Raw genomic sequence first — 17,987 nt, 5'->3', positions numbered from 1 at the left:
TCTATTTTGACCACTGTGGAAGGAGCAGTATTGAAAGTTAAGCTGTGAAAAAGCAAATTAGAGCTGTTCCTAAAAATCTGCTCTCAAATGGTATATAAGAGCGCAAAACACAACTTTTTAAAAGCAATTCTCTTCTATCCTTACTTCCTAATTTATAATACATTTCCTGATGAAGTTGTGAAAGCGACTTACAATTGAAAGTTAAAAAGGAAAAACAGAAAAATGCCAATAACATGTGCCACCAATTCACTAATTCCCGTGAAGTAACAAATTACTTCTACAGCCAAGGAAGTCTAATAAGCCCCAGACTTACACATTGCAACCAAGTACAAATTGCAACCATAATGAATAGAATTTGATCCTTTATGTTGCATGCTAAAACATAATAACATCATAGTTATTTCCTTTTTCAACTGGTAGTTTTATTTCAAATAAAACTTCTTTGTGTCTTGTATTTGCTGCAGTTGCTAGAAATGTAATCATTTTTGGAATATTCTTTTTATTTAATATAATTTATATCACTTTCTCATGGACATACCTTGAAGCAATATCACAGTTGAAATGAGAAAAACTGTTCTGGAATTTCTTTCCCAAAAGACAAATTTATATATGTGAAAATGGAACATAAACATATTGCAGGTTATATCACTACTTAATTGAACTTCTTTTTAAGTGGACAGATATATTCCACTTAATCAAGACATTAGAAACCTATGTTCACGCCTCCCTGTTTATACCAATACAACCTTGAATGAAACAATCAAGGATGTGCTATTCGGTACTTGCCTACTAATTGCCCATAGTTATGAACCAGAGGATCTTTTCTCACTGCTAAACCAGAGTCCTCTCTTGTATCTTTGAACCTACAGAAAGCTGGTTTGAAATTTGCTGTTTCCATTACAAGTCATATCCTGCTTCTATTGAGTGACTGTAATAACTTGATCATTTGTGTCCACATGGTGACGGCCAAGTAGAAACTACGGAATATATACTTCCTTCCCCATTGCACATACTAAAGAGATATCTATATCTCATTCATTGACTCCATTACTCCTAAGGGTACCAGGCCATACAAATCCATTCTATATTAATTTATTAGTTTTGAATAATGGACTATTACTACTAATGCAGACAAATTCTTTGCAGCAGCACATAAAATACGACCAGAATTAATATATAGTAAGTGTTAATTGAGCTAGAAATATCCTATGTTTATAATTTAATCTCAGTACTTAATATTATTATTGTAATATTATTATTGTAAGTTATGTTTACTAACACATTTTTAACTGGATTGGTTACCATCCCAGTATATCTCAAGAGTTCAAATTAGTTTGGTTATTTTAAGCTAATTAAAAAAGTTAGTAAATTTTACACCAGCTGGTAGGTTTTAGAATTATAGTTCTTTATTGATACTTTTAACTGTATAGATTTTCTTCCGTTATTTTGCATAACTTTCAGACCTGCTTGTAATTTTTAATTTACTGTACAGATTAAGTTCATGGTAAACATGTTTAAGGCTATTAAAATTAGTATTATAGATACAAAATTGCTGGATTACTTTGGTATTGTCTATTTTACACATGCCGGCCACGTGACCACGGAGACGTCCTCAGACAAGCGCTGGCTCTTCGGCTTTGAAACGGAGATGAGCACCGGCCCCTAGAGTTGGAAACGACTAGCACGCATGTGCAGGGGAACCTTTACCTTTACCTTTATTTTACACATTATGCTAGACAAAGAAATGCATAGACAGAACTGACTAATCACTTGATTTTCCTCTAAGGCAATGGGAAATACAAAGATTCTGTAGGCTTTGATATTCCTCTCGGCTAGGATAGGACTAAGGGAAGAATTACTTTAACATCCAACTTCAATATTCTACTGGTATCTTAACACTGATATTGCTATCTACAAGTTTGATTTACTCGTGGATTGGGACACAGTTGGAACAAGCTGTTGCCAGAACATGTTTGTACAGTAGTTAGGCAAGCTTAGGAAATTCAGCCTTTATAGTATGTCAAACATGTTTGCAAACTGATGGATGCAACTAGGCCTCCAAAGACTCTGCACATCAATTCTTTACATACAGTCCCTGAAAATGTTGGTTTGGGGTTTGCTCCACTGAAGATATTGATACCCCTGGAGACTCGCCAGCAGCTTGTAGTCTTTCGCCCTTTCTAAAACTACATGGAGCCTGTTTCTGCAGGCATCTTGCATTTTTGCAGCCATATTTTCTCTACAAAGCCAGTAGAGAACACAGTATTCTGGATTGTTTGGACAGTATAGAGCAGGGGTATCAAACTCAATTTCATTGAGGGCCGCATCAGCACTGCGGTTGCCCTCAGGGGGCCAGGTGGTTATGGCCAGGGTGGGCGTGGCCTACTGGGTGGGCGTGGCTAGAGTGCGTATGGCCTACCAGGTGGGCGTGGCCAGCTCTACATCGTTCGCATCAAGGGTGCCTATGGGGGCCTGGGCAGGAGTGGGACAGATCTGAGGGTCTCTGGCAGAAGGAGGGTCTCTGGGCCAGGGCCAAGGCAGTGGGGGCCGTTCCCTCACTGTTTCCAGGATGGCTTCGCGGGCCACATGAAACCACTTCGCGGGCCAGATCCGGCCCCCGGGCCTTGTGTTTGACATCTCTGGTATAGAGAGGGCAAAAAAGGCCTCATTCCACCATCCTAAGAGGAAACATCTGTCCCAAAGCTCTATATGCTGTCACCAGCAATCAGCTGTGGTCTAGAATAGACAAGTATTTCCTGAGCAACTACAAGATGCTTGGACATCAATTCCTATAATTCCCCAGCAAGACAACACCCTAAAGTTGTTGAGATTGGGATACACTGATCTAGAATGCAGCTAAAAGCATTGGAGAGGAGCTGATTGCTGCTTTGTACTGCAATACCTATCACTTTTGAATGGGCAGGTGGTTTCCAACTTTGCAAGGAGGAAAACCAAGAGCACCTTCCTTCCAGCCCTTTTCCAAAGAAAAATTTACAGACATACCCTGCCTATCACTGCAAAGCTGCTGTTAAAAAAAAACACTTCCATTGTAGACGGATGCCTTTTTTCCTTCAAAAAACTGCATAGTTATTTGTGAATTTTAAAAAAGATGCATGGAAAGGATTAGGTTCCTCCTCTCACCTATATACAGCAATCCAAAGCAGTAACAAGTCTTTATATCATTGCAATTTAAACATTTTTAAAAACAGAAATCTACTTTGCAGAGACACAAAGGCACAGGGCATATCGACATAATTTCTTTCACTTGCTCCTATTTTGTGCTCAGGCCAACTTGACTTTAAATCAGCTTCAGACAATCCTGTTGTGTCTGAAATGCCTGGGCAGCAGCTTGCAAAGTCCTCCTCCCATTGGACAGTGCTCTGCTGTTGTTCCCACCCAACCACCCAATCACTTTCTTTGGGACAGGTCTTATATAGAACAGATTTTTTTTTCAGTAAATTCACCACTGTACCGTTTTATCTTTTCTCAGTTACATATACTGTTATAACAATGAATGTACTTTAAAAAAGCTGAGTTTCAGAGAAGAGCAACTAAGATGATCAAAGGCCTGGAGACTAAAACATAGGAAGAATGGCTGCAGGACTTGGGTTTGGCTAGTCTAAAGAAAAGAAGAAATAGGGGAGACATGATAGCAGCGTTTCAGTATTTGAGATGCTGCCACAAAGAAGAGGGGATCAAATTGTTCTCCAAAGCACCAGAGGGAAGGACAAGAAACAATGGTTGGAAACTGATCAAAGAGAGAAGCAACCTGGAATTAAGGAGAAACTTCCTGACAGTGAGGACAATCAACCAGTAGAACAGCTTACTCCCAGAAATCGTAGGCGATCCATCGCTGGAGATTTTAAAGAAGAGACTGGACATTCACCTGTCTGAGGTGGTATAGGTTCTCCTGCTTGAGCAGGGGGGTTGGACTAGAAGACCTCCAAGGTCCCTTCCAGCTCTATTCTATTATTCTAAAATTCTGCATACAAAGCAAAGACAATAAACAATAATTTTGGTCTAACAAAACCATGTAAGAGATGTTATTCAGGGAAACCAAATGCAGGGAGGTGCTTCTGTGAAATTACATCAGGGATGGTCTTGAAAAAAGGGGAGCACAACAGGCAATAACTTAAGGCAACAGAACCAGAAAACACTAGTTTGAAAGTAGAATAAAGTGCCAGGAGGTTACATTTGTAGTGGTTGGCAGGTGGGTTCAGTGACTGCCAACCATCCTGCCATCCGAAACTGGTTGCTAGTCTGTGTTGATGGCGGGACAACCAGGCAGCATGAAGACCTTAAGGATAATGACAGGCATAGAGAAACATGTTTAATAATAAAGTTAAATCAACTTTATGCAGCTGTCTCTTCCTTTATTTTTTAATTGCACTATAAAGGAATAACAACACTTCAATATAATCACATTTATTCCACTCACGTCTTGTGTCAACTTTTCATTTTAGAACATAAATACAGAACATTTTAAAAAAAACAAGATTGGAAGGGACCTTGGAGATCGTCTAGTCCAGGGCTGGCTCAGGGATTCTGGGAATTGAAGTCCACGAGTCGTAAAAGAGCCAAGGTTGCCTCCCCCTGGTCTATTCCAACCTCCTGCTTGAGCGGGAGACCCATTCTGGGCAAACAATTGTCTCTTCTTGAAAACCTCCAATAATGGAGCACCCATAACTTCTGGAGGCAAGCCATTCCACTGATTAATTGTTCTGTCAGGAAATTTCTCCTTAGTTCTAGGTTGCATCTTTCTTTAATAATCTTCCAATGGTTACTAACAGACTAAGTCAACCCCCTCCTCCCACAAGTACCAGAAGACAACTTTCATGTGATTCCTAATCCTTTTCTTCATTAGGTTAGATATACCTAATTCCCTTAACCACTGTTCGTACAATTTAGCCCCTAGCTTCCTTATCATCTCTGTTGCTCTTCTTTGCATACTTTCTAGGGTCCCAACATCTTCTTTTCTATCATGGTGACCAGAACTGGATGCAGTATTCCAAGGGTGGCCTCACCAGTGCCGTACAAAGGGCACTAGTGATCTAGATACTATCCCTCTGTTCACATCCTAGGACTGCATTGGCTTTTTTGGCAGCTGCAGCACACTGCTGGCTTATACTTGGGTAATGATCCACTAGTACACCAAGATCTTCTTCTATATGTTATTGACTTGGCTTCACAAGTCTGTACTTTGTGACCAGTATCCCCCTGCAATTTGGCCTCAGCAACTACTGTTGAACTTTCCAAGATATGCAAGACAGAGTGAAAAATAAGGTCTAATTTTCCTCAAGTAGGTAAGTGAAGTCCAAGACCAAGACTTCAAATGTATCTGATAGAAAAAACATATGCAAATGTCCTCACGGTTCACCCCACTCAGGGCCCTGTAGTGTGCCTTTGAGTTAGGCTCCTGGACAAAAATTTTGTTGACAAGATTTTTTGGGGGAAGTGTCTTGAAATTGCCTCCTTTCTAAGGCTGAGAGAAAATGACTGGCCTAAGATTACTCAACTGGCTTTGTGCCTTTCACGGCCTCACGATTTCTAGCCTGGTGCCTTAACCACTACACCAAACTTGATATCACATCCATAAAGCTCTTTTCAGTATATCACAGATAACTATGTTTTCCCCAAGATTATAAAAACAATGCAAGAAATTACCTTGAAAACCATTGCCTGGGGCAAAAGAAAAGAAGCACTGACTCCAAAATTATAATCACAATGTTTTTAGATATCCACTCAAGTCCACTATATATATAACGCTTAAGAAGCAATCTGCAGTATAATGATATTCGCACTGTGTTTGGTCAGAAGCAGGAAAGAACTATTCCTTGCAGTTCTCTTTCTGAGCCTCACGGGGCCGCTGTTGACCAACCTCATCAGCACACACTGGTTAAAAACTGGCTTCTGTCTCTAAGATTATTTCACCAGTACTATGTGGACTGGGGAAACAGGAAAGAGGGAGAGAAAAGAGAGGATACTGAAGCTGCCAAAAAAGAAACTGCATGAGATTTCTTCAACAAAAATGAGATGGTTCGTTTCTATGGAATTTTCTTGCCTCCTGATGAAAATTTGATCTGATCTGAAAGCAAGCAAGCAAGGTGGTGGAGAGAGGTCAAGATGGAAAGAAAGCAAAATAATGGAAGAGCATACAGAAGGCAAGTATTACTTCTCTTGCAATTATCATTCCCTTACTGGGCTGCTTCAGAGCAGATTCATTATACAATACCTGAGGAAATGACAAAAGGCTCTATTGTGGGAAATCTTGCTAAGGATCTGGGGCTGAGTATCAAAGAACTGGCAAGACGCAATGTGCATGCAGCCTCGGTGGATGATATGAAATATTTTGGAATCAGTACAGAAAATGGAAACCTCTATATAAATGAAAGGATAGACCGAGAACAAATATGTGGCAAAATTCTACTTTGCTTGGTTAATTTTGAAATAGTGATTGAAAACCCTCTGAATATTTTCCATATAACTGTAAAAATTCAAGATATTAATGATAATGCTCCACAGTTCCTTAATGGCAATATCAACTTGGAAACAAGTGAAGTTACTTTGCCAGGCACCAGATTTCTTCTTGGAAGAGCTGAAGATGCCGATATTGGAATAAATTCTTTACAGAATTACCAGCTCAGTTCCAATCCATATTTCATTTTGGAAATAGAAGAGAGTCAAGATGGACATAAATTTGCAGATTTAGTCCTGCAGAAACCTTTAGATCGTGAAAGTCAAGAATCTATATATCTGGTTCTTACAGCAATAGATGGAGGTGAACCTAGAAGAAGTTCTACAGTGCAAATATTAATAAACATTACTGATGCCAATGACAATCCCCCCATTTTTATTCAAGAGATTTATAGAGTTAGTCTGACAGAAAATGCTCCTATTGGAACCACTGTGCTCCATACTTCTGCTTCTGATGATGATGAAGGCATAAATGCTCAAATCAGGTATCATTTCAGCAACATACCAACAAATGCCCAAGAAAAATTTAGTATGGATCCAACCAAAGGGATAATTACTCTCATTAAAACATTAGATTTTGAAGAAACCAAAGAATATATTATAACAGTGGCAGCAAAAGATGGTGGAGGATTAGTAACACACTGTAAAGTGCAAATACAAATTGTAGATGAGAATGACAATTACCCTGAGATAACAGTGGTTTCCTTATTTACCCCACTTCCTGAAAATTCTAGGTCTGGAACTTTAGTTGCTCTTATAAATGTTAAAGATAAAGATGCTGGTGATAATGGAAAAATAATTAGTTATTTACAAGATGATTTGCCATTCAAGATTCTTCCATCATCCAACAATTATTACACACTCCAGACAGACAGACTCCTGGATAGGGAAAAAGCATCTCAGTATAATATTACAATCACAGCAATTGACAAAGGAACCCCCCCACTGAGCACACACAAAACCATCTTGCTGCAGATCTCTGATATCAATGACAATGCCCCTGTTTTTAAGAAAGTGTCCTACAGCATCTACGTGCCAGAGAACAATCCTTCTGGGGCCTCCATCTTCCAGATTCAAGCCTTTGATCCGGATGTGGATCAAAACTCACACATCACATATTCAATCCTCGCCAGCAACATAGAACTTCCCATCTCCTCCTATATCTCCATTCATTCTGAGACCGGCACCATCTACGCCCAGCGGTCCTTTGACTATGAGCAGTTCAGGGAATTCCAGCTGCAGGTGAAGGCCCAAGATGGCGGGAGTCCCTCTCTCAGCAGCAACGTCACAGTCAGGGTGTTTATCCTGGATCGGAATGATAACAGCCCTCAAATCCTGTCCCCTTCACCAGACTCCAAGGACTCTGCCTTCTTTGAGATGGTTCCTCGTTCAACCGAGGCAGATTATCTGGTAACAAAAGTGGTGGCCGTGGATGCTGATTCCGGACACAACGCCTGGCTCTCCTACCAGCTGATCCAAGCCACAGAACCGGCCCTCTTCACTGTTGGCTCCCATACGGGTGAGATCAGGACAGCAAGATCTTTTGTAGACAAGGATGCAGTTAAACAGAAACTTGTAATTGTGGTGAAGGACAATGGGCAGCCCCCTCTCTCAGCCTCTGTCACTCTGAACTTGGTGTTTGCTGAGAACTTCCAGGAAGCCCTTCCAAAAATGAAAAACCAGTTGAGCAATTCAGAGTATCAGTCTGACCTACAATTCTATTTGGTATTGACCATAGCTGTGATTTCATTCTTATTCCTCTTCACAGTGATTCTGGCTCTTGTGATGAAACTCCGGCAGTCAGGGAATCCTAGATTCCTACAATGTTTTGGTCCAGTCCCACATACCAAGACTGGTGCAATATTTCCTTCCAATTTTGAAGAAGGGACATTGCCTTATTCCTACCAACTTTGCCTTTCCTCTGAATCCAGAAAGAATGAGTTTGCTGTGTTGACACCAAATATTCATGTTGCTGAGAATATTCTTTGTGATGAAAAATTTGGTATATCTTTTGCAGAAGTTGGAGGAAACAATTTACCTTGTGAGGTGAGATAAAATAGAAAAGTAAACATCTTACTCTTTCTCATAATACAATGCTATCTATATATGTTTGATTTGCAGTTAATTGTATTTTTTCCAACACTTTAAGTTGCATAAATGTTTTAGATAATATTTGTCTATCTCAATAGATTGTGCAATAATGAATCTCATTTAACATACAGCACATTTAATATTGAATCCCATAGCACACTTTCACTGGCTTATTGTCTCGTGTTACAATGTTTTTTTTTTTAAAAAAAGACTGCAAGACATCTGTGCATATTACATCGGAAGTGATGTTCTTCATAATGTACACCTAAGAATAAGACAAGAGGTTTGATTCCTTTAAGGCAGCATGTTTTCAAGAAATAATTGTTGCTTTATGATTACACCATCTAAAAAACATTTAAGTGGATCATGCCTAAGAGAACTGATAAATGAGGGTTGGAAAAATATATTGTAAATATCTGCAAAATCCTATTTTCTTTGGATATTTATTGAATTTCAGATTTCTTTTACTCTTTGATTAAAGGTGAGTAAAAGAGCAATTTACCCATTCCATTCTAATGCTATGCTGAATCTTTGGTCTTTTAAAAACCTATCAAAGACTCTTCATTAAATAACATTAACTTAGCTTAGTAACAACAATCATAAATATATGCAGCTTTTTGCCTGTTTATTTGTCCATTTAACTCATTATTCTCAAATAGTATATCAGGTTTGGTACAAAGCATAACACAGATAAAAGTAAGTTTGCTTAATGTTTCTGCATGCTTTCCTAATGTTACAAAACTGCAACAGGATTTAATATGAGTAAGAGAGTGGGATAGTTGAAAATGTGGAAATACCAATGTAAAGCAAAGGCCAACTTTCATTTCCCTAATACTCTGTGGAATTGTGAGCCAAGTTCACCTCTAGTTATACTTCTAAACTATGTAAAAATCAGTCTTACATCAATAACAGGGAAGATTTTAGAGAGTTCAGTCTATAAACTTCAAAACAGTACAGTAATGAGTAGAAGTCAGCAGAGATTTATTAAGACTTGCCAGACTAAACTTAGCTCATGTTTTAATCTGTAACTTTCTTAGTAGGAATGCTGTAGATATAATAATATTGATATCAAAACAGGAGTTAGCAAAGCGCTACATCTCATAGTGTACTTCAGAGTATGATAAGTAGATGCATAGTAGGCTTAAAAGTTCTATATGGAGAATGCTCATCATCGTATATTATTAAAGTTGATTGAGGTATGTGAGCTGGTCGTTAAAAATTCATATTGGGTCGTGCTTTTTAACATTTCTATCAATGGTTTGAATGAAGAGACAGCTTATCAGATGTGCAGACAATGCAATATTGGATAAAATAGCAACTACTCAGCAGGCAGAAATAAAGTTCAATATGATCTTGATAGTTTATAGAAAGGTGGTGAAAATAACAGAATGAAAGTTAATGTAATTATGTTGTCAGACCCTTTTTTAAAGTTACGACATAACTGTTAAATGTCCAAATAATAATAATATAGTTGTAAGAATAACAAGATTGCATTTCTGAAGCATCTTGATATTTTATATAGCTGCAGAAATACTAAAGCAGCAGCAGTTTTTGATGGATTATGGGCCATCAAGCCAATACCAGCTCTTAGCAACCGCATATATCAATTTTCTCCATTATGATTGACTGCAACACGGTCCTTTAGTTTTTCCAATGGTGTACTCAGTATTGTTGTAGAGTCCATTCACCTAGCTGCTGATAATCCTCTTCTTCTATTTTCTTCCTTCTGTCCAGTATTGTAGATTTTTTTAGATAGCTAGGTGTTAGCATAATGTGTTCGGAGCATGATCATTTGTACCTCATCATTTGTTCCTTAAATAAGAACTCTTGGGTTGATTTGTTTAAAGATCTATTTGTTTGGTTTTCTTGGCTATCAATGATATTCTCAAGAGTCTTCTGCAATACTAAAGTTCAAACGCATCGATACTATTGCTATCCTACTTCAAAGTCTTGCTTTCTCATCCATAGTTTGTCACAGGAAAAACCATTGCCTTACGCAACTCTGATCTTTGAAGATAAAGACACAATTTGGCATATAATAATCTTTTTTAGGGCCTTCATTGCTACTCTACCAAGTGGGAGTCTGCAGCATATTTCTTCTGCTGGCTCCTTGCAACTATTAATCCAGAAAAGCTGAAGCTATTCACCATATCAATATCATCTCTGTCAGTGTTAAGACTGATTGCTGTGCCTGTTGTAATTAGTTTGGTATTTTTTAAATTTAACTGTAGTCCCATTTTTTCACTATGCTCCTTGATTTTCATTATTAGAGTTTGCAAATCATTTACATTTTACATTTTTTTCTACAAAAGGATACAAGTAAGTTGTCACTGGATCAACTCCTGATGACTTAAATCGACTTACTAATGGTGTTTTATGTCTATGATGGAGTCAGAAGTATTGTTATCGTATTTTTCTGGGCTATGTTTTGAATTTTCATTGTAAACTATAACCATGGATTTCTCAGTTAGCTCCCCCATTCAAGTATTGACCAGGACCAATTTCGCTTAATTTTCTAGTTCAGTCAAGATGGGCTTGGCGCTGCCAAATAGTTGGCACTTTAATTATGAAACATTGATTTTGGGATTTAAATCATAATTATATGAGGAGGCCTGAAAAATAGAAAAATAATGTTTTCATAATGCTCTGCATATATCTTGCCTTTCCATTTCTTTGAGGGCACAGCAACAATATGCTAAGTTTAAGGAGTCAACAAACTTGTTTAAACAATACTTCAAGTTCTTTGATAATCTTAACATTATAGAAATGAGTGTTTTACCATGATAGCAGACCAGCTCTAAACTGATCACATTAATAAACAATATGGGATAAATGTGATAATAACAAGGCAAAATCTTTGGAAAGTAGAGTATATACTTTAACCTTATGCATGCATGTATTTATTGTTATTTTGAATGGGTATTTTTTGCTGCATAAATATAATTTGCTAAAAACAGAAAATGGAATGTCTCTTTTCATATATAAGAGAAGTCACGGCCCTAAATGCTTCCGAACCCTTTCCATATCTAATATTTAATTGACTTTCTAAAAATAGTAACCCTATAACTTTTCTTTATAAGCAATTGCTAAGTCATACTTAGACATTCAAGAGATTAAGAAAGTATGATAGTGAATTGACATGACTAATAAATATCCTCCTCCTCCTCCTCCTCCTCATTATCATCATCATTTTAGCCATTGTCTTATCGATTGCAGGATGAAGACCTCTTCTGCATGTTTCCAACCAACACAGTCCTGAGCTTTCTTTGGCCAATTGGGCCTGCAATACTTGCTTATGTCATTGCTCCATCTTGTTTTAGGTGTCTTTTGTAGATACTTTTTATCAAATGGGATCCATTCTATAACTGCATTGGTCCATCTGCCATCACTTCTTGCCATGTGAGCAGCCCATTTCTATTAAATTCTTTTACTCTCTTGATGATATCGTATACTTTTGTTTGTTCTGTAATCCATGTGCAGGTCTTTCTATCTTGTCTTGTAATGCTGAGTATGTATCTTTCCATGCCTCTTTGTGCCACTCCTAGCTTTTGTATCAATTGTGAGATTAGTGCCCATGTTTCATTGTCATATAGTTAGAGTAGGTAGCATACACTGATCGTAAACCTTTCGGGCATGGGGGGAAGTTGTTCTTGAAAATTATACTTAGCTTGCTGAATGCCTGCCAACCACATTTAACACACCATTCAATTCAATTTCCTTTATTGTATCACCTCCCATTGAGATATATTGGCCAAGATATATGTAGTAGTGGTTTATTACAGCCAGTTCTTCTTCAGATATAATTTGGTGAATTTATTAAACATAACCTAATCATTTGCAATTTCACTGAATAATTTCCTTGTAAACAACCATTTTTATTGGTTTGATGCCAATGTATCTGTAGCTATGTTATTGGAGAATCCTTATGATGAGACTATACAGTCAAAATTTCTTATCTGATTTGCCTTCTCTACATATATATCTCAGGTAGAGAAAGAAGGAATGACCTTGAAACACATCAAGATGTTTAATGGCTGCTCTTCTCTTACTTCAGAATCTTTATTCAGAATCATGTCCTACATTAACGCTAAGAAAACTGACTAATGAAAACATTTTTACTCCACTTCACTTCACTTCACTTTATACATCAACTCTGAGTATAGATCTTGACTGTTCCAATGAACTTTTAAAATCCCAGTTGCACCTCAGTACAATGGGTTTTGCATACAACAGACCCAATTTCTTTTGTGATTTGCATGAGTTGTTCCAATGATCTCATTTGTACCTACTTGCATCATATCTATTATGTCATTTACCAAATGACATAAATTCCCACATTATGTCAGTGGACATTCAATGGACGTTCCTGAATAAAGAACATTCCCCTCCTCTGCAGTTTCGCTGTAAATTCATAGATCTCTAACAAAATCTGTGCAATTATTTTTCTTCATAATTTATGTGAAAAATTACTGTGATTCTGATAATGCTTAATTATTTAAAAAGTGATCCGTGAGAATGAATCTTTATAGACAAAAGCCACAGTAACTTATGAGGTGGGAGTGTGTAATTTCTGCTTTTTCTTACAACCACTCTAAAACTTCAAAATTTGGTTTGAAGTTGAGGTGAGGTGGCTATGATTTCTGTTCTTACCATGGCAAATTATTAATTCCTCCTTGTTATGTACATATAGATTTCACCTCAAGATTTACCCTCAAGTTAATTTCAGCAATAATTTAGCATTTTTCTATCACCCTGTTACCTCAACAGATAGTGAATTTCTTTGCTCTCCACTTTGTTTGTCTTTTTTAAATAACACAAAGAATTTTCTTAGCAATATGTTAACATCTTTGTTTTTAAAAGTAATATGTTCTGGTAAAATAAATATACCTTGGTAACTTGGACTGTTTAGAAATATTCATCTTCAAAAGTAAATTTAACAGCCATTAAGTAGAAGAACGTCTCTGTGTGTGATTTTTTTTTCTTCCGTTCAATTTTGTCCAGTTCTTGGAGGCTGCCTAAACAAGTCCCTGCAGTTTTCTTGGCAAGGTTTTTCAGAAGTAAATTGCCATTGTCTCCTTTGTATGGCTAAGAGAAAGTGACTGTCCTAAGGGCACCCAGCTGGCTTTGTGCCTAAGGTGAAACTAGAACTCATGGTCTCCCATTTTCTGAAATAGGAAACACAGTAGGAAAATATTTGAAAGTTCTTGCTATAAATAATATTAACTGTAGCATTATTTGAATTTTATTGAGGCAGGGTGATCTATCACCAACTCATAAATAAACTGATGTGAACCATGAATTTTCCAGAGTGCTTGTTAGAAAAGGGACTGAAAATAAAACTGCTAGTATCACAATGCTGCTACAGTCTATAGCAGACATGTCAAACACAAGGCCCGGGGGCCGAATCCGGCCCGCGAAGTGGTTTCATGTGGCCCGCGAAGCCATCCTGGAAACAGTGAGGGAACAGCCCCCACTGCCTTGGCCCTGGCCCAGAGACCCTCTTTCTGCCAGAGACCCTCAGATCTGTCCCACTCCTGCCCAGGCCCCCATAGGCACCCTTGATACGAATTATGTAGAGCTGGCCATGCCCACCCAGTAGGCCATACACACTCTAGCCACGCCTACCCAGTAGGCCACGCCCAGCCTGGCCATACCCACCCGGTCCCCTGATGCGGCCCTCAATGAAATTGAGTTTGACACCCCTGGTCTATAGAGTCACTTCACTCTACAATTCTGATCTATCCATATGAAAAAAAGACAGAGCTGGGAATTGTGTAGGAAATGACATTAAAACAGGAGTCTGGAGCAATTTGGAAGAAAAGCTAAAGATTTGGAAATAGTTATCTAAAAAGATGACTTAGCCTGAATAAGATAAAATTCTGAGCATGATTTGGGAAAGGGAAAGGAAAATAACTTTTTTGTTTTAATTAATTAATTCCTGCTCAGTGAAATTATTGTCAGGGGACACAAAAAGTATTATCACCACAAAATTCATAACTATTTATAATATCCATTGTTTTATTCATGGTCTGCTCACGAGGTTTTTTTTGAAGACATGTACTGTATATTCTATTAGGGTACACTATTTCCCTTCATTTACTGAGTTTAGAATCCATCAATCAAAAGTCATGCTGACCACAGTTCTATATTAACAGATGCTACATCAATAAATAAGTGGTAAATTGTTACTGAGAAATTATTATAGTTCATATAAATATTGTCTACCGATACAATTTCCATTCAAAGTTGCAAAATAAATTGCGTGCATGTATGTTTCAAAAAAACAGAGCTGTGTGAAGCATGAAAGAAAACTACAGAAAAAAGAGAAAGACGCGTGTGAATATAGAAGCATTCAGCCATACCACAACACGTTTTAAATCCTTAGCTTTAAATTGGTAAAGATAAACGTTCTTGCAATGCTCTGCCTAAACCTCAAAGTGCCGCTGTTGGCCAGCACAGACTGCTAAAAAGAGTTCATGCTATCTGCGATATGCAGTTCTATCAATGCTGTCTAGGAAAATTGAAGGATACAGATTCAGAGCTGATTTGCAGACCGAAGGAAAACGGGTTCAGGTGGTATAAGAAAGCCATTTTCTTTGTTCAGATTTCATCTATTCTCAAGATCATTTCACCTAATCATAATAAGTTTAAAAAAAGAAGAGGAAGAGGTTATAGCCTATTATTGAAGAAGACAGATGGACACAAGAGACAGAAAGAATGGCAAAGCATTCACAAGGCAAGTACTGTTTCTCTCACTATTCTGTTTCCCCTACTGGGCTGTCTCAAAACATATTGGTTATTCAATACCAGAAGAGATGGCAAAGGGCTTTGTTGTGGGGAATCTTGCAAAGGACTTGGGATTGAATATCAGGGAAGTGGAAAAACAAAATTTACATCTAGTTTCTGTTGCAAAAATGCACTATTTCAGCATCAATGCAGAGAATGGAAACCTCTATGTAAATGAAAAGATAGATCGAGAAGAAATATGTGGGAAGGCTCCACTCTGTCTTCTTAGTTTTGAAGTTGTGGTTGAAAATCCTTTGAATGTTTTCCATATAACTGTATCAGTTGAGGACATTAATGATAATGCACCTTATTTCTTGGACAACAACTTCAACTTAGAAATAAGTGAAACCACTTTACCTGGAACTCGATTTCTCCTTGCAAAAGCTGAAGATCCTGACATTGGAAAGAATTCGCTTCAAAACTATGAGCTTAGTTCCAATCTATGTTGTAATTTGGAGACTGGAGAGAGAAAAGATGGAAATAAATACACAGAACTAGTGATTAATAATCCATTGGATCGTGAAAATGAACCATATGTACATTTGATCCTTACAGCCCTGGATGGTGGTGAACCAAGAAAAACCGGGACTGCCCATATATGGATTAATGTCACTGATGCCAATGACAACCCACCCATTTTCAGTCAAGAATTCTATAAGGTTAGGTTGGAGGAGAATACTCCAGTAGGGTCCCCTGTGCTCCAGGTTATTGCTTCTGATAAAGATGATGGTACAAATGCCCAAATCAGATATCATTTTGGCAATATGCCTGGAAATAATCATCCAATATTTCATTTGAATCCAATAAATGGAAGCATTACACTTATGTCCCCCTTGGACTTTGAGGAAACTGCAGAATATACAATAACAGTAGTAGCCAAAGATGGTGGTGGCTTAGAAGCAAACAGCAATATTGAAATAAAAATATGTGATGAGAATGATAATGCACCAGAGATAAACCTGGTCTCCTTGTTTAGCTCACTCTCTGAAGATACTCCACCTGAAACATTAATTGCTTTAATCAGTGCAAACGACAAAGATGCTGATGATAATGGAAAAGTTACATGTCATTTAGAAAATGATACCCCTTTCAAGATCCTGCCTTTTTCTAATAATTACTACAAGCTCTTAATAGATAGACCTCTAGATAGAGAAAGAATTTCTAAATATAATATTACAATCACAGCCACTGACAAAGGAATCCCTCCACTGAGCACCTACAAAACCATCTTGCTGCAGATCTCTGATATCAATGACAATGCCCCTGCTTTTGAGAAAGCGTCCTACAGCATCTATGTGCCAGAGAACAATCCTTCTGGGGCCTCCATCTTCCAGATTCAAGCCTTTGATCCGGATGTGGATCAAAACTCACACATCACATATTCAATCCTCACCAGCAACATTGAAGAACTTCCCATCTCCTCCTATATCTCCATTCATTCTGAGACCGGCACCATCTACGCCCAGCGGTCCTTTGACTATGAGCAGTTTAGAGAATTCCAGCTGCAGGTGAAGGCCCAAGATGGCGGGAGTCCCTCTCTCAGCAGCAACGTCACAGTCAGGGTGTTTATCCTGGATCGGAATGATAACAGCCCTCAAATCCTGTCCCCTTCACCAGACTCCAAGGACTCTGCCTTCTTTGAGATGGTCCCTCGTTCAGCCGAGGCAGATTATCTGGTAACAAAAGTGGTGGCCGTGGATGCTGATTCCGGACACAACGCCTGGCTCTCCTACCAGCTGATCCAAGCCACAGAACCGGCCCTCTTCACTGTTGGCTCCCATACGGGTGAGATCAGGACAGCAAGAGCCTTTATGGAGAGAGATGCCGTGAAACAGAGACTGGTCCTTCTGGTGAAGGATAATGGACGGCCGCCACTCTCGGCCTCTGTCACTCTGAACCTGGTGTTTGCTGAGAACTTCCAGGAGGCCCTTCCGGAGATGAAAAGCCAGATGAACAGCTCAGAGGATCAGTCGGACCTGCAGTTCTATTTGGTGGTGGCCTTAGCTGTGATGTCATTTTTATTCCTCTTGTCAGTGATTCTGGCCATTGCCATCAAACTCCGGCAGTCAGGAAAGTCCAGTTTCTTAGCATGTTTTGCTCCCGTTTCCCATTCCACAGCTGGGGTGATATTTCCACCCAATTTTCAAGATGGGACTCTGCCTTATTCCTACCAGCTTTGCCTTGCCTCAGAATCCAGGAAGAATGAATTTACCTTCCTGGCACCAAATGGTCAGACTATTAAAAATACCGTTAATTGTGATAATAGTGTTCCTTTTGTAGGCAACAGTGAAAATCAATTAAGTTCAGAAATGGATCATGACATTAAGGTAAAAGAATTTTATAATCATTTATTTTATTTCAGATTCCATGATCTTTTTGTGCTAAATGATTTTTTTTTCATTTATTCAGTTAACTAAATAATTTTCAATTTGCCTAAATATTGCCTTTCACAAGCACTATGAAATCTAGCATCAGTACTACTAGATTTAATGGTTTAAAGATCCCTGGTACAACTGTTGGGGCAATGCCTTTATAAGTTATTGTTGTTTACAGGGCTTTTTTTCTCATTGAATGCTCAGAACGGAGTTCCGGCACCTTTTTTGGATGGAACCTTGTAGGGTAGGCAAGGCGGGTTG

At 38.3% G+C, this 17,987-nt stretch overlaps 1 protein-coding gene across 8 annotated transcripts in view; it reads left to right on the top strand.

The window, feature by feature from the left end:
* The window catches only part of LOC310637903 (protocadherin gamma-A11-like), a gene marked incomplete at its 5' end in the record, with an annotated part of 208,011 nt that overhangs the window by 96,519 nt on the left and 93,505 nt on the right, over window positions 1-17,987 (top strand). The window contains one exon of one of the 8 annotated variants that reach the window (XM_083358522.1): window positions 5,970-8,520. The exons of 6 other annotated variants lie outside the window; for them this stretch is intronic. In XM_083358522.1, the coding sequence (XP_083214648.1) occupies window positions 6,124-8,520 (2,397 nt within the window). Of the gene's footprint in view, window positions 1-5,969; window positions 8,521-15,101; window positions 17,679-17,987 lie in introns of those variants that run through there. One more of the 8 variants, XM_083358520.1, reaches the window with a different exon arrangement.

This window comes from Vipera ursinii (assembly GCF_947247035.1).
Source record: "Vipera ursinii genome assembly, chromosome: 3".
In the NCBI taxonomy this organism is placed as follows: Eukaryota; Metazoa; Chordata; class Lepidosauria; order Squamata; family Viperidae; genus Vipera; species Vipera ursinii.
Note: the sequence above shows the minus strand (reverse complement) of the source record. Positions and strands in the feature narration are given on the sequence as shown.